The sequence below is a fragment of the Micrasema longulum genome, unplaced genomic scaffold (assembly GCF_059751315.1).
Source record: "Micrasema longulum isolate JH-2025_06_02 unplaced genomic scaffold, ASM5975131v1 h1tg000376l, whole genome shotgun sequence".
Classification (NCBI taxonomy): domain Eukaryota; kingdom Metazoa; phylum Arthropoda; class Insecta; order Trichoptera; family Brachycentridae; genus Micrasema; species Micrasema longulum.
In genome coordinates, this window is record NW_028277577.1 from 145,260 (window position 1) to 172,726 (window position 27,467).

The following is a 27,467-nucleotide window of genomic DNA, read 5'->3' on the forward strand; positions in this document are numbered from 1 at the left end:
AGCTAGTTCTGATAGGGACTCTTAAGATAATTTTTATTAAAGCTTTTTGTGCAATTATTATTTGCTTGATTGTACTGTGTCTTATCAAAATAATGATACTGAAATTGATACTGGAACGCCTCACACTCAAACATGCTTGCAAGATGTAAACATTTACTTTAATAATTAGTGTTCAGTTCACCAAATGTAATTTATAAATGTAGTTTTTAAGGAAACCATGAATTTAGTGTCTGACAAGTTTGGCAACAACATTATTACAAAAATGGTACTGTCAATTGGCCTCTCCTCTCCCTCAGAGTAATAATTCAGTAGAGAAGCCCTTTAGCTATATTGCATAGAACAAAAGTGTTCAAAATTTTGGTTTGGTTTTTAGTTTAACATAAAAGGACGAATTCACAAAAGAAGAGTACCAATGGCCCGTTGTATTGCTGTAATCTGTAGCAAACTTCGTAGTTAATAATCATATAATTGTTTTTCTCCGTATGGGCGACTCTAGCCTGTAGCGTTTTATTACTCTAAGGCCTCTCTAATCCTGTGATAAGACGCCATTGAATTATTTTTTATGGAGTTGCGTTAAGTCCATGGTCTATGCAAACAAACCAACAACTATTCAAGCTTTGGAAGCTAATATAATATGCACCATTTTGGAAAAGAATGCTGGATTTGTTAGAAAAAGTGGCCAAAATTGGACCGACAGAATGCATTTTGTAACTGCCACTCGAGGAAAACATTTTTTGGACATAATTTGTTGCAATCAATCTCTTTATATGTTCCGAACTGTGTGACCAAAAATCTAAATTTATTATTTATCGAATCTTCTAAGAGCTTTGGTTTTTATGCCTCAATGTTCAGAATGTGTAGATTAGTAAATTCTTTGCACAACTAAAGTTATTAATTGCAAAATTCCATTTCATATAAGGCAGTAAAAAAATATGACTTTTTTTTTCTAAATTCAAACTGAAGATTAAGAAATATGTGTAAAAACTTATAAATTAACACTAAATATAAACTTATAAATTAAACATTTGTACACTGTTATTATTAGAGCTCACAAAAGAATATGTTTATGTGTGCCCTATTTCAAGATTCAAAATAAAATAATAAAAAATAATATATACATACCTGTAGTCCGGCTCTGACTAGAATGTTGTCTTTGTGTATGGCTCCGAGGTAGGAGTCATTGCGCAGTCTCCTCGGTGGAACCGGGATTTCATGGATGGTGCTAATACTGCTGTTGGTAGATGAGCCATGAGTGTGTTCCAGTAAAAATTGAGGGATTTCCACCACCTAAAAAATATATATTCATTTTTAATAAACAAATTAGTTGTTCGGTGCTGTTTTTCTTAGGTAATTAGTGACTTTAATCTTCTGCAAGGTACTAATTTCTACTAAAACACAGTTTGGCAGCTAAATTTATCTTCTAAATATTAGAATTTATTATGAGATGCTAAACATTTAAAAATTCACAGTTCAAAAATAACAAATTTACTTTGTGGTGTGAATACTTTTAATACTTTTCTTAGGGACCACCATTCATCATAGAGTTTCCATAACCAGTTGCATATAAAGATAACTAAATAGTAGAACTATTTTGTGTATTTATGAATTGATTTACCAAGCCAGAAGTATAGTTAAAATGGTTTTTGTTTACGGATGAATTTACTACCACAGTTTTATGTATGAATTTTGAAAACAAATAAAAAAAAATAAGAGGCAAACTTCACAGCTAAATTAAGAAATTAGCTGCAATAAATTTTTACAGAGGACATATTCTTTTTTTTATCATGCAAATAATGTTTTCTGTTAAGAATGACATCGGTGATCTTACGTTCATCTGAATCCAATCCTTATAGACTGCAATGACTCTACGAATGGCTGCAGAATGCGAGAATGGCAGAAGGAAGGCTTGGCGTAGAACCTCGTGCATAAAATTCACGTGTTCTCGGGAACAATTTAGAACATCCCTCACCACGGCAACACTAGACAGCTCTTCACTGCTTGATTCATCTGAAATAAACGAAATAGAAAAGTTTTACCTGCTATGGAAAACCCCCTTTTTACATTTTAGGCAAAATTACCAGTTCACTATGGAGAGAAGTGAAGTATGGAATTGGAAAAAAAGGAAGAAAGTAGTCTAAATGCTGTTGAAATGCAATCATTCAGGCAAATTTGTGGTAAAACTATGTATAATAGGTGCACAAATCAGTAAATTACGCAAAACTGAGACAAGCGATATTGACAAAATCAAGAAAGGATTTCTCTGTTGGTTTGCATATGGTAGAACAAATGGACAGCGAAAGAAAGGCAAAATGGATTAACGATGCGAATTGATGCAGAAAATGAGGAAGACCGAGAAAGACATGGCATGAGCAAATTCAACAAATAATTGAAGATAGACATGTCAAAAGTCGAAATAATTGCCATGACTCCACGAGAAAATGTATGAAAATAGAGGAAGCGAGGTCTGTACATAAAGACAGACTAAAGTGGCATTCTATCCTCTGCCTACCCCTACAAATAAACGGCATGATGGTTTGTTTGTAACAAATAATTGGACTTCTAGGCCAGATGAGGTGCAAAATAAAAAGGATCTTTAACTCACTGGAATCGAGACTGGGATGCGCTATATTCTGATCCGACGGCATCCCTCTATACACATCTCCCGCCGTGCTAACCGTGAAGGACTGCTCCGACTCTTCGCTGTGGCTCAGCGAGGCCAGGTTGGGCTGTGCCGCTGTCGGGGGCGCTCCACTGCCCTGCGAGTGGCCCGAGGACAATGAGGAGGGCTGGGCGGACCCCTCTCCTGGCTTCTTGGTCACGTGGGCGTAGTTGGCCACCCATTTTATCAAGATCACCCGGCATTGAATGAATTCGTCCTCTAAAACTGGGTGCTGCGTCGGCAGATCTGAAAAAAAAATCATGTTAGAGCTATTTGCATTCTTGAGTTTAAAAATACTTTTTTTAAAAACCATTTTTTTGGACATTGATGAAAAATATACACTTAGAGTCAAAAGATAGCAAATTACAATACACATGCAAAGATTTTGCACCCTCAAAAGCACACCATCGTAAGTTTAGATTTAGCTGTTTTAATTATTATTACAGTTTAATCATATTTTTTTTCTCTTTCTTAGGAGATTACTGACATATCTCTAGAATTTTTTGAGCGATATATACCACATACTTCAGTATTATTTTAAACCTTTTAAATAAAATATCGAGAAGAATTATCAGTGTTCTTCTCATATTTTTCAAGTAAAATTAGTAAATGCTACAAAAAAAATCTGGGCATTTTAATGCCAATATACATTAAGTTACAAGGATTAACAAATTTAAAAAAGTTTGTTTTCACCCTACTGCAAAATAGCCAATAAAGACATACCACAGTGTACTTCTAGGGGAGCGATTTATATGAGAAAGAAACATACATATTTCTTTAGTCATATGTTATTTGAAATTCATGTGTAGCTCGTTAGCTGTGACACTGGCTGTCAGTGCTATTATTTATTTGCTTTAAAATTGTGCAAAATGTAAATATGACTAATTATTATATACTGATTCAATAAATCGGATTGTATTTACAAATAAAACTATCTATCTATTATTTTTTCTTGCAGTTGCAGTGTAAAGAATTTCGCCATCATACACGGCGACATTTTTCTGACATAGTGTCATCATAATGAAAGTTTGTTAGATAATGGAGGTAAGGAAAGCAATTACCCTCCAATTGAAATGACATTGACTATTGAAATATTTTGAATATGTCTATATTTCTATTTTATGTTTTAGTTGTACTAGTAATTTTAGCAGGTATAACTACTTTTTAAGGATATTATCACTTTTAGACTGTTAGGTTAAATCAAAAGTGTATTACGCATCATCAAACACTGATGTTTAAATTTATTTTTATAATCATCAACAAATAAAAATATGTGAACCCTGTAGAATCAAAAACTGGTTCTAACAAATTTTATTCTTTGGTGATAAAAAAATAAACTGTTCTAAAATTTAAAAGTAAAACAAAATGATGTTCTTACTGTAAATTTTATGCATAAGGCGTAAGTAATTAAAAACGAAAATCTTGCATCATTAAACATATTTTTGAAAACACAATTTTCTTCTATTGCCATGCTGATTCCAAAAATAAATCAATTTAACTCACCAAGATTAGGGTTGTACAGGGAGCTATTGTAATCGAACTGCGGACAGATGTAGGGGAGATAATACTGTTTGAACTTTTCAAGCAGGAAGGCGAATGTTTTCATAGCTTTATTGTGTGACCGATCTCTCCACTGTACCTTGGTGACTGTAGTCGCCATTCCTTCCAACAAAACTTCGAGAAAATACTTAGATTCATTCTCCACCAGCTTTTCGTGTCCACTGGCCGGAAGCAGCGGGTAATTCTCAACATGCTGAACAGGATTCAAGACGTTGGTATCGTGGAATATGGATGCGGAAACGTTTGCCAGTTTTCCAAGAAAGCCCGTGGATTGCTGTTCCGGGGAGACAGAAACTCTTTTGTGGGGGGTCGATTCGCTGGATGAGAAGTTTGGGTGTTGGAGGATGTTTGTCAAGTTGTACTCTGCGGTTTCTTGTGGAATGTCTTTGAGGGCGCCGCCGAGCGCTGATGTGGCTACAGACCCCGACGATGAGAGCTTAGGGTCTGGGAAGCCGGGGACGAGTGTAGCGAACATGTAGTGCACCTCAGTAGGTGCATTATCACCCAGGGCTTGGTACCACAGAAGAAAGTATCTGCGAGACGAAAACCTTCATTATTACCTTTACATTAACTAGGAAAAATAAGTACATTTAATTTGAGAATGGAAATCAGTTTTGAATAGATGCTCACGAATTTCACAAGTTTACGAAAAGTAATGTTATCTTGAGGCTGTGGTTGTTTTTTTGCCCTTAAAGCCGAATTCACATGAGGACAACACAATAGAGAGGACAGTGGGATAATTTGATGGTAATTTAAACACAGAATGCTATGAAAATTGACAGTGGGGATAAGCCATTGTCCTGCGGAGACAGCCTGCTATCTATCTCTAGGACAATGTCTTGGTCAATTGTCTTGTCCTCTAAATTTATGTTCACACTAGGACAATAGGTCCAAAGTTGGGACAAGACAGTATTGTCCTGTCCTCGTGTAAACTACGCATTGTGTTAGAAATCTGTAAAAGCGCCCTTGAGGTATTTTATTACGAAAATGGCGCTATATAAGTTATCCATAATAAGAATAATAGTGTGAACGTTTATTTGTTGAGTCTTTTGTACTTTTTGTGGAGATTTCATACTGTTCCGGAGTTGCTATCATTTGTGATATAATCAGTTATTATGCGTATTTACTCTTTTACTGCGTTCTCAATTGACCAGCTGCAATAGTTTTATGGCATCTCTACATGCCAACAGGCGTATCGGTCCTGTCTGTTGTGGCATTTGGGTGATACACGCAGAGAAAAAAAAAATATTTAAAGTCTTTTTCCTTGTCTAATCTTGAGTGATTTATTACCTCATAGCTTCCGCACGGAGCCTCTGGCTGTTCCCCTTGTGCAGAAGTTTGGAGAATATTCCCGTAAGAGAGTGCAGCTGCCATCTCTTGCCGAGGAGTTCAGGCAACAGGCACAATACCTTCTCCAGCAACACGAGGATTCCTTCCAACTCCTCCCTTCCGGCCTTGTGTACTGTTAAATTTGAACATTTATTAATAGAAGTATTAACGTAAGAATACTGGTCCAGAAATTGATTGTTTTGTATGTGTTTATGAATGCATCGTTTGTAATCTGTTTTCATTTCAAAATAAATAAATAAAATAAAAACAGATATCTTAGTAAAAATAGAGAAAAGTCGTTGGCTGGATGCACAACTATTTGAACAGCATTTTATTAAAATTTTCAGGAGAGTAATATAAAGCTAAATACTAGAAAACTAAATAAATTTTCTGCTAAAAATACTTCTGCACAAATAAGAATTAACAATAAAAATATTATGAATATACTTATAAAACTTCGGCACCTTGTAAATAGTATGTTGGCGGAAATAATATATATTAATAATGCATTCTGCATCCAGCCAATGAAATATCGAATGTGATGAGAGATGAGATATCGCATATCTTACATCTCACAAAGGTTTGTTTTGATTGAATTGTATTTTTTTTGCAATTTATTACATTAATTTAGTTGTAATACACATTAAAATTGTACATTTATTGTTTGATCACTAGATCCTGATCTATGTACAAACAAATTGACTTACCAACTCAAATATTATTAATATCAATGTGAATTTCGCTTCTCTACTAAAAGTCATTCTGCTAAATTTCTCTGGCTACTTAACGGGTATTATAAAAAAGGTAATAAAATGAAGAGTTAAGGCTATAATTATTGTAGTAAAGAATGGGATACTTACCACTACAAAAAAATACAAAAATTGATATTATTACCGTGGATACAAAATATGACAAGTATCGAGATAAAACTATCATGTATAAGTAAATAATAATACATAAAAAATATTTTATAAATTTCATAGGTAATAGACAAGTGACATTACTATTTTGTTATGAAGGAAATTTTATGCTACAATTTATTACGATAGAAACATGTTTACTGTACATTTCAACAACATAGTGTTTCTTGGACTAAGTAATAAGTGATTTGTTTGTTTACTGAATATTATACATAGTTTTAATAGATATTCGTATTTTTTATTACCTGTCTTATTTAGATAACCCTGTGTTAAGGCAAAAATTGAATTATGTATTCTTACTGACCGGCGTGTGAGTGCATAAAATATAAATATTTCATTGCGAAATGTAAAAATACTGGCAAGCAAGGCATAAATTTAACACGCAGTATTTATTGAGAATAATGAGTGTATGTAACGTATTATAGAAACAGTGTGAAATCAATATCACAGATGCATGTTGAATAAACGTTACTGAATGAATGATAACTACTTGTACGAGGTGAGAATTGAATGAATGAAAGGAATCAAATAACAAACACAACTACATTCATAGTCTGATGTAATCATAACAAATTCGATAGAAACTATACAATGATACATTCTCTCTATGCAAAATTCTAAACGAATAAAACCAAAAATATATAAGGTGTACAAATAAGTTTTCATCGTTTGACAAAAGTTGGTGCCACCAGTCAGTTATGATTAAAGTTGTCAGATGTAAAACGCCATTATCGTAAGGTGGACATCTGTCAACAACATAACTTTAAATATTAGTGAATTTTTATCAGTAAAATATATTATTTTGTGTGCAAAAATGTCAAGTTTTGAGCCAAATAAGAGTCATTAGCAGGAACTTTTGATTAACTTCTTCAATTTAAAGAAATCTGCAACTGAGGCGCATCATTGCTTGTGGAAGCATATGGTGAAACTGTCTAAGTGAGAGAATTTGTCATGAGTGGTTTCAAAAGTTGAAGAACGGTGAATTTGACTATTTGTACACACTAATACATACAGTAAAACTCCAATTTTCCGGATTAATGAGTGCCAGACGTTATCCGAATATACAGAAATAATAACAATCCCATTCAATTAAGGAAATGTTTTGAAAGAAAATATAAAATTTACTATAAGGTTACTTTTTTATTCCCGTTGAAATATTATAGCGAATTGGAATCACATTAAAAACTAACACAACATGTCCAACAAAGTTAATTGTTCTGATGAAGAAACTTGTTTACGAGCAGCGAGGTCTTTATTCTGAGTTTATATTTCCTGATAACGATGTGGATATTTGGCAATCCGGATGACTGGAATTCGGATAAAAGGAGTTCTAATGTATTTATTCCTCTAAAAATTGTTGTGTCCAATAATTTTTAACAGATTTTTAAATTTTATAACAAGAACTACCAGTGACATCTTTAATCCTATTGGGACGATCATCGGTCTTAAAGGTTTCTTATAAATTTTCATGTTGAATTATTTTTTGTAACTCATGTTCGATCTTTTGTTAAGTTGCTAATCCAAACTAAGGTAAAAAAATAAAATATAAACTACGGTTTTTAGTTGTAAAAAAAAAACATTAAAAAGGAACCGGGTTGTGGTCCCGTGGTTAGTGTCCAAGGTTAGAACCTCACTCTACCACAACTTGATTCCAATTTTCCAATGGCCTCCAAAATGGAAATATTTGGGCAAGTCATTAGAACACAAATTTGAATAGAAAGTAATTAAAAATGAAAGACACAATGTTAATTTGATGTATATATGAATATACCAATACTGAATCGGATCATCCGAGCCACGACATTATGATCAGTTTGAAGATATTTGAAACAATGAAACTGCTTACTGGTTATTTAAAACTTGTGACTTAAAGAAAATCTGAATACAATAAATTACCACTGTTTCATAAGTTAATGATAGGAGATTCATAATTAAGATTGCCAAAATAAAATAGATATAAGATTAAAAAGATGAGGTGTGACATATTATGATATTAAAAAACTATCTAAGAACACACACTGCTTTATTATTTTTTTTATGTAAGAATATACAATGAAAAAAATATGAATAACAATGATATCTCATTCTGTTTTCATGCTTATAAAATAAATATATTCAAATGACTCACCCAAATGAAAGGAAAGTTCTGGATAATAAAAATAAAGTCATGTATAAAAAGAGTTTCAATAGGAATTTTCATAAAATATCAATGTTAAGTCTCTAATCAGATTCATATTAAAAAGGTCATATTTTTAGTTGGTGTTATAATTTTGTTTACCAATATCGGCAAAACTTACAACACCATTTTTTAAATATAACAAATGCAGTCTGGTCAAGTTTAGAACATCATCATCATTCTCTTATCCGCACCTAATGGTGCATAGGGTCCTAAATTTCTATACCAATCAGAGCATATATTGATGATTTTTTTACATAAAAGTAGGATTATTGGTCTTGCATTTTAGGCGACCGTTCAAAGAGCGTGAGATGTTGCAGTTAAAATACACCTCAACAATATTTTGAGTTTGTCCAAATGTTTGCAGGCAAGGACTGGATTTCACCCCTTAGGGGGTTATCAAGGTAAGCATATTAAAACTGAGATGGAGAACATTTTAGATATATGGAAGTCTAAGAATTTACAGGGCTTACGCCCTGTCATTGTTTGACATTCACCATTATGCCTATGTAAAACATAAACCTCCATATTTTTTCAATTCTTCTATCTGTTAAGTTTTGTGAAGTTCAAGAGCTGTTTAAGACCTCTCACCTACATCAATGAAGGTTTCAGATCCTCATCCATGATAGCTAATGCGCTTACCACTAAACCATGAATTGGACATTGGGTGTTACAGCAATAACTATATTTGGAAGTCGGAATAAAAAAGTTTCATTTTTACATTTAGGATTCAAGATTAAGGTTCAATTTATTTATTGATGTTCAATAGTGGTATTTATAAAAACAAAGGTAAGGGTTATACATTATAGGCATGAAAAGGAAAAGGGGGAAATGGATAAATTTAGAAGTGTAAATTTGTAAATAATAAAATATATTAAAACAAACCCAAATTCAATACCAAACCATGCGAAAGCATTTCTACATTTTTATGGGATAAATATTTATATTTCACTCACCCAAATGAAATGACAGCTCTGTGTGTTAAAAATAAAATAAATATATTATTAGAAATATTATAATGGCAGTTAAGTAAGTGTGCATATATTTTATAATAATAATGCTTTTATAATATTTGTGATAAATGATTGATATTTTATATTTATTTTTTAAAAAGCTGATTTATTGAATTACAATTTAGGACATAATTTAAGATTAGTTTTTCCAGACAGAAGGTTAAATTATATTTTCTATTGCCATTATTGTTAGTCCTTTAAAAAAAAAGAAATAATGAAAACATTTATATTATTAAGCGAGGAAGTGATTAAAATAAATTAGAAATTTTAAATGTTTGAGCATGCAAAAAAGTTTTTCAAATATGACATTATCATTAGTAACTTTTCTTATTATTAACAAATTTTCTATGATAATTGGTATGTTTTGGATAATTTTCCAAATTTGTCAATTCCCTAGAAAATCAGTTTTTTCTCAATGTTTAGTCAAGGGTCTAAGTAAAAAAAAAAGTTTTGAAATTATGGAAATCTAATGCACTTAAATACCATATTCGCATACAATTCATTGATGTCATATCTTTGTAATTATTGGAGATAAAGTCATGAATGTGCAAATACTGAAAACCTAAAATAAGGAAGTGTAGTGGTTTTTTTATATTTTTAAATGTAGTAAAACTATTTTTATGTATTATCATAGTTATGTTTTTTTTTAATTTTATAATTTTGAAAATCCCCACCAAAACTTCTGAATTTACACAGCCCGCAATGGCACGAGTTGTAGTAAAAAAGTATAACCCCGTACAATTCTAAAAACAAATGCATGCTAAATGTCTAAAAACATGACTATTCCGGAAACCGGAAATCTGTTCCAGGTTGCTAGACAATGCTACAATTGATTGGTTATTGTAAACACGTGTTCACACGAACCTGTGACGTTTCAAAGTAGTTCAATTTGATGAATTTTTCATTGATTTTTGAGAATCTTCGCCATACAATTAAATGCTCTAATTTTTAGTATGTGTAAGAAAACATTTGTTATATAAAATTTTCCATAGCACTGAAATTCCTCATTTGACATGTTCTTTATAAAAAATGGCAGCTTCACAAATTTAGCATGGGCCTGGCAGTAAATGCTTCCGAGATTTATAATAGTAAATAATAAAATCTTGTTTAAATGTTGCATAACCTGCCGGAGCATTACTCAATATCAAGGTAGAGATTTATGATAAGGTAAATATAAGTGCCAAGTTAAATAACTGATAAGCCAAATTGACTTATGGTATAAAGGTATTTAATGTTTTATCAGATATGGGACACTAGTGCTTTGTCAAAATTATTACAGAATACACTTGAAAAAATTATACATTTGACAATTTAATACGAAAATCTGATCAATTACTCGCCTTAAACGGAAATAAGATAAAACTTAGGTTTATTGTTCATTTGTATACTGGAAACATGAAAAAACATGTTTATTTAAATTTTAAGTGCATTAATTTTATTACAATGAAAGCGCCCACCCTCTCTCGAAACTTGCACCCCCAGAAGTACACTGTCGTACATTTAACTGGCCATTTTGCAGGAGAGCAAAAACAAACTCCTTAAAATTTGTTAATGCTCGTAACGCAATGTATATTGACATTATAATGTCCGGTATTTCTTGAGAATTTGCTCATTTCACTGTTAATATATGAGAATAAGAATGTAGCATCATAATTACTGGAGTGTTCTTCTCAATATGGTGTCTTCTCAATTCTTTCCCACAAGGACGCTATAAATGATCTCCCGATAATGGTGAAAAATGATAACTTGCCGATTCTTAATTTTGGTTACAATAAAGATTCCATCTAATGATGTTTACCGTTTATAAATACTTGCCGTTATTACAAACACAATTCAGGAAAAACATATTTCTAAAATGTGAACTATTATTGTTTAAATTAATATTTATGAAACATATAATACAATATGCGCTTGTATAATTTAAAATACTTACATTTATCACATATTTTATTTATTTCTGAAATATGTAAGGCAATATACAAAAATGTATAATATTTTTTTGTGTTTTTCAAAGTAACAAAGTATTAGTAATAATAAAATGACGGATTAAGCAGAATATTGAATAGTTTCCGAATATATTTTACAAGTTTTATGGAATGATTTTTAATTTGAGACAATTGATATTAGACTGTACTGAAAAATTATACAAATTGACATAGCATATAAAAAAAATATGTAGTATTAACAGAATATAATAATAACCAATCTAATATTTACATTAAAAAATATATATTATTTACCTCTTTGGCGAAGGTTTGTCTCCGCTTGCACGAAGTTGTCATAGAGGATGAAATAAACATGGCTAAAGTTCGTTTCGAAATACGACTTAGCCTCCTCAGTGTCACTATGATCTAGAAAAAAAGTTTATTAGAATAGTTACACAAACTGCATAATTAACAAGTCAAGGCTATGTTTGTATGTGTAAGATAGTAGCGGACGCTTATCTTTATTGGCGAATCATAATAAACAGCAGGGATTACCTTTGTTTACAACTTTTGACAATCGTAAATTAGGACATCATAAATGATACCAAGAATATAGCTTGTAAAGAAAGTTATACACGCATACGAGTGCGGAATCGTAATGTTTGGAATGCGAATGAAATAACAGTTATGGTAATGCACAGGTAGAGAAGTGGGTGACTAATAAAGAGCATGTGAATTAGGTGACTTCCTATGAAAACGCCCACTTCGGAAAGGTGTCGATAATATGGTGAATAAATTATATGAATACAAAAATAAAGAAAAAATCAACCGACCTAAAACGATCTTCAAATGCTTCAACCTGGTTGCGGAGTCTTTTTTGCAATCCTGTATCTTTACAGATGATTTTTTGACGTCTTGATGCGACTTTTTAGTAAACATTTCGATGTTGATCTATTCACTTTTGAATAAGCAACTTCTTATCATTTTAATAATTTTACACGATAGTTCCACACACTTCTATAATATTCCTTTGAAATTCGAAAGGAAACCATTTTAAAAGTACATTTAAAATTTTAGGTTGACGTAAACAGTGCAATGAACTTCGCCATATTTAAATTGACAATTGTAGTATTGCCATGTGCGAAGATATAAAACCTGGGTTGTCGTTATAAAAATATTGATTTCCCAATACATGGTTCTTATCTAGTTAGAAAGTGTGGCGCAGTTTTTAAATATTACGACGCAAAGATAAAAAAAAACATTTTTTATAAATAGCTTCTGTACTGTTTAATAGATAAAGCAAAAAAATTATAAATAAAACCTGTTAATGCATTTCTTCGGGTATTTTTTTTATTTGTCACCAGCCCAAAGGCTTAAATTAAATGAGCTATACTAAATATTAATTAGCTTATAGCTCAAACAAATAAATTGCAATATATTTGTTACAAGATCAGCTACGAAACTTTAATGATTCACATAAAGATTAACAATATAAAACAAGAAATTGACAGCATGCATGCTAACGCAAAACCACCACGGTAACACAAAACGGGCTCCTAAATATTTTTATTGAAATTTAAATGCTTTAAATAGTATGAATGATATAAATCGAATTAAAGGAATAAAAATCTGAATACAAAACAATAATCAAAATAAGTACATATTTACCAGGAATTTGTGAATTTTATTAAAAATATACTCATAATGCCGAAATAAACTCATTGCTTTTTTTCTTTCTTTTATTGAAAAAAATGGTGACAAAATAAACTAAAAAAATACAAATGATTTGTACATGCATATTTAATAATAACGTTTCTACCTCTTTAATGGAGTGAAAACTCGTGTTTAAAGAGAGAGTTTGTTTTACATTTATTTTTATATGTATTTATTTTATTTACATTAAATTTTTATTATCTAAAACAGATTCCTTAAAATAAGATATTATATTTTAAAAGATACACAATTTTCTATTGTATGGAGAATAAAGTAGGTCTCATGTGTTTTTTTTTAAAATTTGGATTAGAATGTTTCAATATTTGCCATTGATTTCAAAATTTCTGGAAGATCATTGAAGTTTTTTTTCCCAAAATTTGAATAATAATTTAAATCTGCAGTTGTATTGCATCTGTGTAAAGTTAAATTATTTGGAAATCTAGAGTTTTGAGTATTTTGAAAATTAGTGTTTTTTTTTCTCTGAAAGTTTGTATGATATATGCTTTTTTAAAAATGTCATAAATTGAGTGTATATCTAGTTCTTTAAAAATTAAATTTGAAGGGTATGTTTTTTTATATATATAATTTCAGCGGTGGTCTTTTGGGCAATCAAATCATAATAATCATCATAATTCCCTTTCCGCACCTAATGATGCATATGGCACTGCATTAGTACACCAATCGCAGTGTATCATGATCATTTTTGTTACATAAAGGTAAGATGATTAGTCTTACGCTTCAGTTACCAGACCAGGGACAATAAAATATTCTAGTGTAAAAACACCTTTTAAATAAATATTTCATGTCAACCATGTCGAGACCTCTTGCATGGTAGGCAACGCGCTGACCGAAGCCAACAAATTAAATTTGAAGGGAATGATCTAGGCTTTTTAAATATAATTTTAGCGATGGTTTTTTGGGCAATCACAAGTGGACGTAAATTTGTCTTGTAAGCTCCTCCCTAGCCTATGATTCCATACTGCAGAATATACTGTATGATTGCGTGGCCTGAAATTATAGTTATGTTCTTTTATAGAAAAAACATTTGTGACACTTTTGACGAAGTGTTTATTTTTAAATGCATAATTACGATGTGAATGCCGATTTAATCAATAAAATCAAAGCTGATTGTATAACAATACCTACCTACGTTATTTTACAGTTAATTGAAGATATATTTCGAGATTTATTAAATATGTCTATCACTCTTATTTTGTTTGATTTATATAATAATCAATACCATACTCCTATCCGCATCCAATGTTTCATAGGGCACTGAACGGCACCAAGTGCAGCGGATCAACTGTTTTTCATGAAAGTAAATAATTAAATATTGAGGTATAATGCGTACAAGAATGTAATCTTTTGATTTTATGCGAATGAGAAGAATGATTTGTACCTGTCTCTATAATGTGATTCGCGAATTCAAAGAAGAGAAACACACTCCGCGGAAATTCCTACGCCGATTTTCCGCCGAGGTAAATCCGCAACCGAACAAACAGCCACACTACATATTCCGTGGCGGATTATCAGTCGACCACTGAGCTAAGGCTCTTAAGAGACAGGGGTTACAATGTTATGTTGTGTTGTGGTCGGAGTGCTGGGGACCTTTCTGGCGCGTACGACTTATATGTATTTTATATGACCAGAATCACCTTGAAATTGTGGCGCCACGACACACCAAGAGAGAACAATGTGATTCTAACCATATAAAATACACAGAAGTGGTACGCACCAGATAGCTCCCTAACACACCGGTTCACAACACGAAATAACTATCTAACGACACATCCCATTAGAAAACATGTAATGCAGCTTTGTAAATTAGGAAATTCAGTGTTTTTTTCAAAAATAAATATTTTTGATAGAATATTAAACTAAGCCAAACTTTTAAAAAAATGTATCGTATCATTAGCGCTATGACTATGGTAGTTCGTTTTCATTATCTTTTCATACATTTTCCAAAAACTTTGTTTTAAAATTGAATGCTGTAAAAACCGGGCGTAAGAATACATTTTGTAAGGCTGAACTTCCTCATATATGCCAACGGAAAGCCGCGCGTGGAGAACGGTACTGACGCTGAAGACAAGCGGGCTGCCCAGGGGTGATATTCCAAAGGCTCTCGCGGTCATAGAAAACTCACTTTTCTTGCGTATCTTGCATGTACACGAGATAAATGTGTTTTCTACGGCCGCGAGAGCGATTCAGAATAGCATCACTGGTCCGCCGACGGAACAACCAAGCATCCGCGTAGTGTTCCAGTGTGCCCGATAACAGTAAATTCGCAGTGGAAGATCAGCGACGGAATTCCTCCGAGTGTGGCCTTAGCCTTATAATCTCCACGTGAAATTTCATACACACCGCTTTTTTATGATAGATTAATTTTTTATTTGGAGTTGTCGGGTATTTTTCCTAAAATTTTGTTTGTACAAAACGCGGTTTGGATATTAGGGGTAAGAGTTTAAAAATGTTCCGTTACACATAGAGGCATGGTAATAAATAATAATAAAAAAAACATAAAAAACTTAAATAATCAGATAAAGTTTTCGATATTACCAATATAAATATTTAAAAAATACCCTGCTATCTCCACCCGTGGCTCTGCCCAACCCTTTTACTACCTACCTAAGTACTTTTCTGTGTAATTATTTTGGTTTAGTTTATACTTACACCAAATGATCCACTCTTGTGTAAAATACAAAGCGTTATATTTTCATACTTAACATGATATTCCACCAAGTAAATGCAGAAACAATATGTATCATATTGATTTTGTGTGTACCTAAATATTTAGATCCAAAATGTGGATAAGGAAATGCATATTATTCTTGACATTATGAATGTTTAATAAATTAGGTAGGTGACGTATTTGGTACTATTATGAATTTTAAAAAAAATCTTCAAGTACAATACCTGCTCTGTTATAACGTAAATTATGATAATACAACAATACACAAAATATGTACCAGTGTTAAGTAAAAACAGTGGAAGGTAGATTATGTAGGTACTAATTATACCTACATAGGATGTATAGAACACTAGTTGGAGATTAACTTTACTAAGCGAATCGTTGGGAGATGGTATTCTACGACACGCGACCTTAAAAACTGGTATCACATACTACTGGTAGGTATATTAGCAAGTTATTTGTATGATATCCGAAATGAATCTGTGTTTTATATTCATTATTCAGTTAGTGTTTTAGCGTCATCGAGTGATGTCGTCTCCGAGTGGCATTTTGGTGTCATTGTTGTTTGTGTTATCATGTTCTGCATTTCCTCAACAGGGAAGTAAAGGGAGTGATATAGGCTTCCCGGAGTCATTTGGAGACGAATCAATGAGACCTGCCGATGTAAGTTAAAGTCAAAGCTAATTGGCATTTTCAAAAAAAGTAGTTTTTCAACATTAACGAATAATACGACGATTCGATGACATACTCATATTATCTTAATACTTAAAACGACTTTTGGGCTGGTAAAATATTCTCTTAGATAAATCTAAAGAATGGGTACATACGAGTACATACCTACAAAGTACAAAGGTTACAGTCTCGTAAACTAATATTGAAAAAATTGCCATTTCAAAAACATTTTTTAACGTCATCAAATTTAAGTTTATATTCAAACACTTCCTCAATTTTAAATTACTTCAATACTATAATAACAGTTTATTTCAGGATATTTTCAATGTTATGAACTTCTCACATAAAGTTTTATTTATTACAGTAAACGTCTTGTAATTTGGTTTTGCATATTATGTTTTTTTTTTTCATTTTATGAATTATCTTTTTTTATAGATTGTACAGACTAGTAACGTACGATTAAACATAAGAACCCATATTGTTTGTGATTATGGCAGCGTATATAACGTGTTGTTTCTGTTTATCTTGTTTGTATATTTTTACAAGAATAAAATTATTGTTTGGAATATTTCTTAAAAATAAAAAAATATTCAACAAACTGGTTCTTTCTATAGTTGGACTGCGTGATAAAGTACATGCCTACCATTTTATAATTTATAGTTTTTTTTTGCGTTAGATTTTTATATGCAATTTATGGATTGATTGAATTTTAGCTTACAAGTAATACCTACGTCCGTTTAAATCAAACAATAAAGTTGATATGTTAAAACTTAATAGAAGGGAATATGGATGTCTAGGCATTTACAGGGCTTATGACCCGTCCTTGGCTGGTTTAAGTGGCCACTTTACACACTGTGTAACATTTACCATTCACCAACTATAATCTTAATTACATGATATGCATAAGATCGAATTTTATTTCGTCTTTGTAACCGTAATATATCACAAGCCACAAATTCTAAATTTTAAAGGTGAGCAAAAAAAACAACACTACTTCATGAATTATAATGTTTTTACTGTCTGTTTTTTTTCTTAAAATAAAAATGCCCCAGAATTTCAGTTAGTGAGATTTATTGATTGGTGTATTTATTTATGAAATACAAAAAAAACACTGTTATATTCATTTCAGCTCTTTGGGAATATCTGAGCGAAAATGTTTTTTATACGAATAATAATTAAATCGTCGGGATTATAGAACAGCGACGGATGAGCGAAAAATGCGGCATTGACTTTATTACATATTTGATATTGAAAAAGATATTATAAAAGCTTTATATTACAGGATTTCAAAAATATATATGGCTACCCCAAGCTTTAAAATTTGATATCATTTAGTCATTTAATGACATACTTATCACATCAAGTTGTGACAAATTGTCAAAAAAATAAAATAATAATAAACCGCTCTTATTTATATAGTTGAAGAAAATCAAAGGCGTCGTTGTTTTATGATCATAACGAAAAACGATTTAACACAAAACTTGTTTATCACATATTCTAAATAACAATGACAATTGACAATGATTAATAAATAGATACATCATACATTAATTTTAAAAAATCTTTTTCTTCTTATCAGCCAGTTTCTCTATAATGCCTCTTCCAAAATTTTCCACGTTCCTTTGTCCTGGGTACTCCACTTTACTTTAATTTTAGTAGGATCTCCAATTTAGTATTTTGGAAGTCCATCTTTAAGTCTCGTCACATGAAAACATTAAGTAGCCACAAATACAAAAAAAAGTTATTTAAATTAATTATTTGTATAAATGTACAATTAATCAAAAAGAAAAGAAAAGAAATATTCGTAATAAATAAAAACATTGACATCAAATAATAATTAGTAATATAATAAAAGGTAATATTTAATTTCAGACAAACATAAAATGATTTTGTGACTTATGACATTCCGCTTCCAAAGCAAATAAAATCAAGATTTTCCTGGATATTTTGCAAGACAATTCACATATAGGCAAATAACCGAAAAGAAATATTTAAAAAAATCTGTATGACATATTACGGTTTCGTGGATTATTTGCTACAATAAAAAATGAATTTTAGAACTAAAGTTTATAAAATTAAAAAACATTTGTTAACCCAAAAGTTACGTTTGATAGTATTATAAAACAAATTAGTCTAATTTTCTAATATTTTGTCAAATAAATCATGTAAGTTTCGAACATTGTATATAAATAATAATGTATACTTTTATAAGCATAAAATGATGATAACCTTTTCGGCCTTAAACTCAGTCGCCATAAAGATTTATAAATCCGTATCAGAAAGAATATTAGTTGTGCAAAACATAAAATAAATACAATATTTTGAGTTTGTCTAAATTTAATTAGACAAAAGATGTTCAAACATAGGCAGCACGGAGAATGAGTGTGTAAAGTGGCCACTCAAACCAGCCAATTACAGGTCATAAGCCCCGTAAATGCCCAGACTTTTATATTTCCTTCCCTAAAATGTTCTTCATGTCCGTTGTAATATGTTAATATTAATAAATTAAATTAATCCTTGTCTACAAAAATTTGGACAAACTCGAAACATTGTTAGTAAATACTTATTTATTTATAATTTTAAAAACCCGTTTAAGTTACAAGTACACATTAAGGCATTGAAAGCAAAGATAGCAACCTCCAAAAACATTTTTTTTTGGTTATGTCATTCTGTAGTTTATCAACATTATTTTTATAAAAATCATGAGTTGAGTTGCAAATGTAGTTAAAAATCATACTTCTGATGGTTTGAAAATAGTGTTAGGCAAACATAGCAATATCCATCAGCCATTTTGTTCGACCAATGACAGGCTTGAGATTTAAATTTTTAAAATGGTCGTGCCATGCAAATATTAAAAAAGTTTTTTCAATTCGTGTTTCTATTATAGCTAATTTATTAGTATCTTAAAGCTTAAATTCAGTGAAAATAACATTTTTAACATAAAGACTCTCTTTGGCATTAGTGTAGCAGTTTTTGTTATTTTTCTCGAAAACACCTAAACGAGAGTTTGCTATCTTTGCTTTCAATGCCCTCACATGTTATAATTGGTCAACTCAAATGATATCTCCTGTATTTAGAAGAGTTATCGTGTGATTTTTAATTAATATTTTAAATTTGTAATAGGCACTTATAAAAAATGTCAATAGAAATAACAAATATTTATTAATCGTAATATGAAATAAAATAAAACAATTATACATGGTTAAATGATAGACTTATTGCCACTGGCAATCTCTTCCAGTCAATCCAAACATACAGGTGTTCTTTAAACCCTGTCACATCCGAAACCACGGATGATCAGTATGAGCAAGAAGACATGCAATGTGCAAGCTCGCACCCCTTTCCCGAAACTGTTTATACAGACATGTGTCTTTCTTCAATGTTCACTATTGATGCTAGCACGACAGTGTAGGAATACAGTGTCAGTTCTGAATTGAGACCCCGGCCATACGCTCCAGATTCCGCTTCGAAAAGGAAGATAAACAATGCAATACAAACAACGACACAAAACCCAAATACATTTGGGAAACATTCGGAAAATACGCCAAAAAATCAAACAGTAACATATCATATATAATACGAATTTTTGGCTTACATTTTCACTTTAAATACACTTACATAACTCAGGTTCATCTGTCAAATAGGAATTTTATTTATTTATTTATTTATACACATAAAATTATTACATACATTTTTTTGTATGTAGGTACACTTTGCCCAGCTAACAAAAGTATATACCTCGTTTCAAGCCAGGCAATTACATTTTCATTTTTTTTTTTGAAAAAGAAATATTTGCGTTCTTATGATTTACCCAAATATTTAATTTTGAGGGCAAGTTTCAACGAGTTGTAAATAACTCACTATTAGAAAATTGAATCAAGTTGGGGTAGAGTGGGATTCGAACCATGGACCTTTGGTCCGTGAGTCCGAGACACTAGCCACGGGACCACAACCCGATATTTTAATCCATAATAATTATTTACAAATTAAAAGAAAACAGTCAAATAAAATATAAACTTACTCGTATACATATTGATACATAAACATACATACACACATTTATATATTTATTTATATACGGCATTTCTGCCATTTATATATATGTGGTTTAAAGAGTGCTTAAAAAAAACATCGAGTGTGCATATTAATATACTATACACATTATAAATGACTTAAAATTCAATCACATTTTACAGTAATTAAACTTATAATATGTTTCCGATAAAATAACAAAATACTTTAAGCAATCAAATTATTACTATTCTAACCCGATCTCCTGAAGTTAATTCGCTCTTTTTGATAAGAATATGTTGGTCACTTTATTTTTTAAGTTAGGCAGAGATAAACTAAATATATTAAAATATGATCCATATTCATTCCCGGTATTCTGTAATCTAAAAATAGGTGAGTTATATTGAGCTACTGTTCGAGAATTTTGACAATAAAATATTGATTGTTGATGTTCTGCATACATATACATGTATACATATACATATATACATGCATACACACACGCGCATACACATACATACATACATAAATAAAATATACAAAATTTAATTACTATATGCGAAACTTCATGATTGCCTTTTGTCCTTTTTCATTATTTTTTATTTTTATATTTTATTTTCAACATCCAGTACGAATCTCCAATCCGTGGCATACATCAACTTATCTGACTCGCTACGGCCAATGTCATGAAAGAGTGATGTCCACACTTTCTTCAACTTGACAACACTCGAGCTTTTCCACAATTCGGGCAAAAAAATATGCACCCTATTTTTTTATATTTTTTTTGCACCACAACAGGCCAGGAGGCCCAATTACAGTGGTGAATTACATCACAGAACACCCAGGCTTGAGAAAATACACACTTTAATTTTTGTGTTCTCACCGGGAATCGAACCCGGAACCTTTCGTGTGTGAGTCAAGCGTCTTGACCACTACACCACGGAGGCCGCCAACATAATAGTGTTGCCTCGATGCCAGAACAGTGTTGACCCATTCACGTAGTATCAGATCCCTATTGGAGTACCTTGTATTATGGCTGTAGTTGACGCTTGGGTATTTGTCTCTGTTTATTTGTGTAACTACTACCGTTGTCAATATATACTGTTATTGTATATATTAATGTTATTATATTAATACTCTGAATTTTTTGAACAGCAAGTCACTTGGATAGCGTAATGATTATTTTAAAATTACTCGGATTAAAGATTTCTGTGCAATTGTTAGCGGTTCAAGTGTGGTTTTCGTGCAAGCTCCCCAACCAATTAGTCCAAAAGTCAACACAGAATTTGAATATATTTCTGAATTAATTGTTTAATAACATTTTATTATTTAAAACACTTTTAACACTCTTTTAAAAATTTTGATACACTGAGGTAGTTCAGTGCTGCGGGAAACGCATTTTGTTTTCTTCCGCGTGTTAAAAATTAGAACACTTAATTGTACACCGAAGTTTCTAGAAAAATGAAAAAAATAATAAAAATGGTTAACAAAAACGAACTACTTCGAACGACGTCGCTAGTTCTTCCGAATCAACCAATCAAAGTATTTTGATATACTTCCGGTTTACGGGAAACCAATTCACCAATTAGCAGGACTTACCGAAGTGAACTTGTGACGTCACACGCGGAGTAATTTAATAATCACAAAACGTGAAAAAATTAAAGCGCTGATAATACAACATTTTTTGTATTTTGTTCATTGTTATTGCATGTAGTTATTAGTCTATTAACCTTTTTTTAAACCACAGAGCTTCCTCTTTGACTTCCTTTATTGTTTTTTGTAGTTTATAATATACTTTTATGGTCACGCATATTTACAGGCTAATATTTTTTAATGTGATACGGCGTATATTGTAATATAACATACTACAATATAGTCATATTCGCTTATCGAAAAATAGTTTCTCATCTCTTTTGTAATCTACAAATTTTATCCATAAAGTATTTTTCTTCGGATTGCATTAGTAACAGGGCTACCTTGTTTTTGTTTGTGGTAGCTTATAATATACTTTTATGGCCATACATATTTATTGGCCATTATTTCTTTGTGATACGGCGCATATTGTAACATTACAAATTATTTTTCTTTGAATTACATTGGTAAGATGGAAGAACGCAAGTACTAAAATACTGTAACCGGTAAACTTTCTCTGTTGGTACTTGAAATATGCGCGCTAAAATGATTTACGATGACTTTGACCTTTTACATAACTTTCATTGCAAAAAATATCACCAGAGATAAAATTAAGCGAAGATTTACCATCAAAATACTCAGTACCTACTTACGCTTTCTATTACTTTCTATGTTTTTTTATACTGTAGGTAATTGATATTTTCATAACTCATTTAATTCCATTCGTTTTAGTTTTCTTATTTTATCTTATTCCAATTTGTCAATTATAACATCATCATCATCATTCCCCTTTCCGCACCCAGTGGTGCATAGAGCACTGAATTTTTAAACCAAATCCAGCAGAACAATAAAATATAGTTGTTTGAACAACCTTTCAAATCAGCATTGCACGTCCACCCTGCCAGGAATCAAACCCGTATTAAAAAGTGAAGTTAACATTTATCTTCAGTTTTATCTATAAAGTAAAATTGTAATAATTTTAAATATAATATTGGTAGAATTTTACTTCTCAAGACGTTTAATTTAGTTCTTAAGATGTTATGAACTAACTTTATAAAGCATTAATAAATTGTTTTGGAAATGATTTACAACAAAAACTTCGTTTTTAATCTAAAAAATATTTAGACCCTGTTGCAACAAATTTAGATCTAAATAACTCCCTAGGGAGGAAATCCAGCCAGTCTACAAACATTTATACATACTCAAAACATTGTAAAAATATTAATTATCGACTCTCCGCAAAAATTACTTTATGGCGCATCAGCATTTTAGACTTTTTACGGTCAATATATATATTGTGAAGGAATATTTGCGTTGTCAAATAGCTCAATTCTGGGGCTATTTTCTTTTAAGCGTAAATAACCGTGTTGGAAAATGGAAAACAAATAGTGGTAGAGTGGAGTTCAAGCCTCGGACCTCTTGATCTGAAGTCCGAGACACTTACCACGGGACCACAACCCGTCTCCCTCCGCATTGTTGCATTCACGTCAAAATGCAGATTAGTGACTTATCTAACTTTTTTCATCTAACCTATTTTGTTAAACAAAAAAAACCCAGTTAATTAGGTCAAAGAATTTATTGAAACTACGTGAAAATTCAGCATTAATAATTTTTACCTGCTTAACAATCTTAATCAGCAATAATTCGATAGATTTAGGAATTATAAAGAATGAATGAGAGAATATTATTATCTTTCTGAAAACGGTATTTAGGTCAATGTTCACGTGTTTATCGCGCAATTTGACGGTAAACACCGTCAACTGACCCTAATCCCTGAAGTGGTTTTATATAATTAGGGTTGTCATATAAATATTGACTAGTCTACTTTCATATTTTGACTAAACAGTATTGGTTTAATGTATTATAACTGAAATGGAGAATATTGTTGATAGGGGAACATGGAAGTCATATACAGGGCTCATGTATTAAATACATGCCTCACACGAAACAAAATAAACGTCATGGTAAAAATTTAACAGAGATGAAGAAGTTATTTGAAAAAGGAATATGAAAATTGAGGCAGATTTAGTATTTAAAAAGCAAGACGTCATGTTGAACATTAAAACAAATTCAATAAATAAAAATATATACCAAATGCACTTACATGTTATATAATTATGTCTAAAGTCGGAATGATCGGTGTGCGTCCATAAAAAATGTATTATTCGTAGAGGAGGCGAGGTCTGTATGCTAACAGAGGTATGGAAACTGCGCAATGGTCTGGTATAATAATTGTTGGTAATTATTCGGAAGTCACAGAGCAACACTATTTTTAGTAATTGTAAAACAGATTGCCTAGTAGTAGGAGCAAAACATGACACTAGTTTGTATTACAGTGGTATGCCTTATAATTATTCTGCTGATTTGTACATAGTATATTTTACTTATGGTGATAATAAAAAGAGATCTATTATATGATCTCAATACGTTGTCATTTTCAAATTATTTAAAAAAAAATATAACGAGAGAAGAATAAATTAATGTTGTACAAATGTAATACAAACTTGTTGATACATAATCGACCATTAAACGCAAAAGAAATCCATTTGCATTTTCATTGTTCAGAGATGTCCTATATTGAAGACAAAAATGCGATTATTTTCAATTTCATTTGTTTTTAAGTTTGCACAAGGTATAATCTCTTTAAGGATGGTAGTCGAATGTGCCAACCAGTATACTATAAGGACGACTTATCCCCATTCTATTTTTTTATATTTTTTTTATTTGAGAAAAGCCATCGAGTTGAAAACACTGTTATATTTCGCACATATAGTTCTAGTCTTTATCCGTTTGGATACAGACATTTATATATTAGATTCTAGTTTATTACATTGTACTTTAAATTTAAAGAAAAAATTAAAATACCCGAATTCTCTGGCTATTATATGTACTGCATAAAACCACAACCCAGTTCTAAATAAATAAATATTTTTTATCGACAAGATTAAATGATACTTATTGAAATGGGTTTCTTTTATTTTACAGAAAAGAGATCCGATATACATGCCTCATAGCTGTGCAACAAACGAAATACTGTACCCAGGAGATAAGGTTGGAGACTGGACCTGTGATTGTAGACCAGGTATACAATTAAATATTTATTTATTTAGGACAATTTATATAGCGCCATTTTCGTAAAAAAACACCTCAAGGGTGCTGTACGATACACATCGTCCCAACACGCCTTGCTGCCACAGAGCGCAAAGGCGGTAGGGATTCTTGTTTCCCATTTCCAATTAGGTAAAATTGTAATAATTATATGGGAGCTAGATTATGTTTTTAATTTATAAATTATCGTTCACAAATATAATCTAGATTACATGTCCTGCAGCAACAGAGCGCATTTAGACAGGTTAAAAATCTAGACTTAACAGTTAAGTTTAATTTAGACATAAAATGAAAGCTAACATCACAAAAAGTCTTGCATTTAAGTTTAAGTATTTAAAAAAAATGTTTTTGAACGTATCCTTTTTAATCTAAATTATTTAATTAAATCACAAAAAAAAATCATTCCTCTATCAGAAAATATCACTTTTTTATAATTTTAAATTAAAAAGAGTCCATGAAATACTGTCGAACAAAAAAAAAAGTACTTATTAGTGCACAAAAAATATTTTATCATTTACAAAACCTTGACGAAGAAGCTTGTTTGCTTTGAAACCAGTCGGTGGAAAAATAAAAAAATTAATGGTTAAAAACAAAGTTGTTTTATTTCTTTTCTTATAAATATAACGATAACGATATAGAAATCTAACGATTTATATGAACTGCGGAGGAAGGTTTGTTAGAAGACATTATTGAATAATTTAATCTTATTGCTTCTTTTCCACTATTTTTTAGGTTACATCTATGAACCTGAAGATGAGAAGTGCTACGCTAGTTTTGAGCAAGGACCATGCAACGCCGGAGACTACCTGATCCTTCCAAAGGGAAAAGTTATACCAGTTTGTGTGCCTAACGTGTGCTACAAAAGTGGACAGGTCTTGCTGACGAGGAAAAACGCCAGGAAGATCTGCGTCACGCTCGGCAAGCCTTGTGACACAAACACAATGAGGGTCTATGGAGTCAACGCAACGACCCTGATGGTGGAATGTCTCCATCCGCCACTAGCAACTCCGACTGTGAAATTGCCAGAAGTCACGACGGGAAGATCGCTTCCTATAACCTTTATAGAGGTCGGGAGAGCGGACGAGTGCAATCCCGGGTGTAAGCGCTCACAAAACGGAACGTGTCCAGAATAATTTCTCAAGCTTTAAGTTACTTTATGCTGACACTTTTCTATTTGCGTTTTTCTATGTAATGATTTAAGAAGTACTTCATTTTATTACAGATCATTGGTTTTCATTTAAGAAATCCACGTATTAAGAAGTGCATTTTAAAATGTTTTACCATCAGTGTATTTAAAAATCCCCATTCCACGTTATTTTTACTTTTTTCTTGACATATTTGAAATAAGTTTTATAGAGTATAATTATTTATGTACATGTGTTTATTTTTTAAATAAATCCTTTTAAACACACACAAAAAGTTATTATTGCTTTTGTCCTTGTTGATTTATCAAATAAGTCAGTGATACTATCAGTAAAATAATTAGAGGCTAAAATAATCATATTATACAAAAAACAGTTTCCATGGCGAATCTTGTTGTTGCAGTCAACTGTGAGAAATTATTTTCTTTTTGGTAAAGCCCAATAAAAACTGTACAACATTATAAAGTTGTGAAATTACTTTATGGAAATTGAATTCCGAATAAGGGGTAGGCTTTGAAAGTTTTTGTTCCTTTTTATCGCGTAATTAATCGTCTTTATGGGGGATTTATAGTAATTTGTCACCCATTTTTCTTATCGAAAACTGCTGGGCGGGAGTTCACCTTGAATTTGTGACCGATTTAACCCATTCCAATAGGGTCGAGTTCAGATTTATACTTTGAATAACCCGCCAACGAGTTGCCATGGCGACGGTTCAAAACTCCACAATAAACCAACCCTACGGGCGACTTTGCAAGCTATGTATATATGACCAAACCACGATATGGAGTCCAGTTAACTTCAACTCTCGTAAGAGAAAGGTGTGGTATGGAAACAAGTGCTTGTAAAATTCTGTGAAAGAGAATATGACACGTCAAAATATTTAAGATTAAGAGTAAATTAACTTATTCCGTTGTCGAT

At 31.4% G+C, this 27,467-nt stretch overlaps 2 protein-coding genes across 2 annotated transcripts in view; one reads left to right on the plus strand and one right to left on the minus strand.

Moving 5' to 3' along the window:
• LOC148282102 (putative Rho GTPase-activating protein CG5521) overlaps positions 1 to 12,658 on the minus strand; it is a 40,917-nt gene extending 28,259 nt beyond the window's left edge. Inside the window, exons 1-8 of the mRNA XM_088225603.1 lie at positions 12,416 to 12,658; positions 11,898 to 12,008; positions 9,601 to 9,618; positions 5,510 to 5,681; positions 4,163 to 4,752; positions 2,603 to 2,905; positions 1,829 to 2,007; positions 1,123 to 1,287 (exon numbers count right to left, since the gene is read on the minus strand). Coding sequence (XP_088081729.1) covers positions 1,123 to 1,287; positions 1,829 to 2,007; positions 2,603 to 2,905; positions 4,163 to 4,752; positions 5,510 to 5,681; positions 9,601 to 9,618; positions 11,898 to 12,008; positions 12,416 to 12,521 — 1,644 coding nt within the window. The 5' untranslated portion in view covers positions 12,522 to 12,658. The remainder of the gene's footprint in view (positions 1 to 1,122; positions 1,288 to 1,828; positions 2,008 to 2,602; positions 2,906 to 4,162; positions 4,753 to 5,509; positions 5,682 to 9,600; positions 9,619 to 11,897; positions 12,009 to 12,415) is intronic.
• A 3,828-nt stretch (positions 12,659 to 16,486) lies between these two features.
• Positions 16,487 to 26,826, plus strand: LOC148282103 (uncharacterized). The gene is made up of 3 exons (XM_088225634.1): positions 16,487 to 16,647; positions 25,285 to 25,381; positions 26,140 to 26,826. Exons 1-3 carry the CDS (start codon positions 16,513 to 16,515, stop codon positions 26,538 to 26,540), a joined length of 633 nt encoding a protein of 210 aa, XP_088081760.1. The 5' UTR covers positions 16,487 to 16,512; the 3' UTR covers positions 26,541 to 26,826.
• The last annotated feature ends 641 nt before the right edge of the window (positions 26,827 to 27,467 follow it).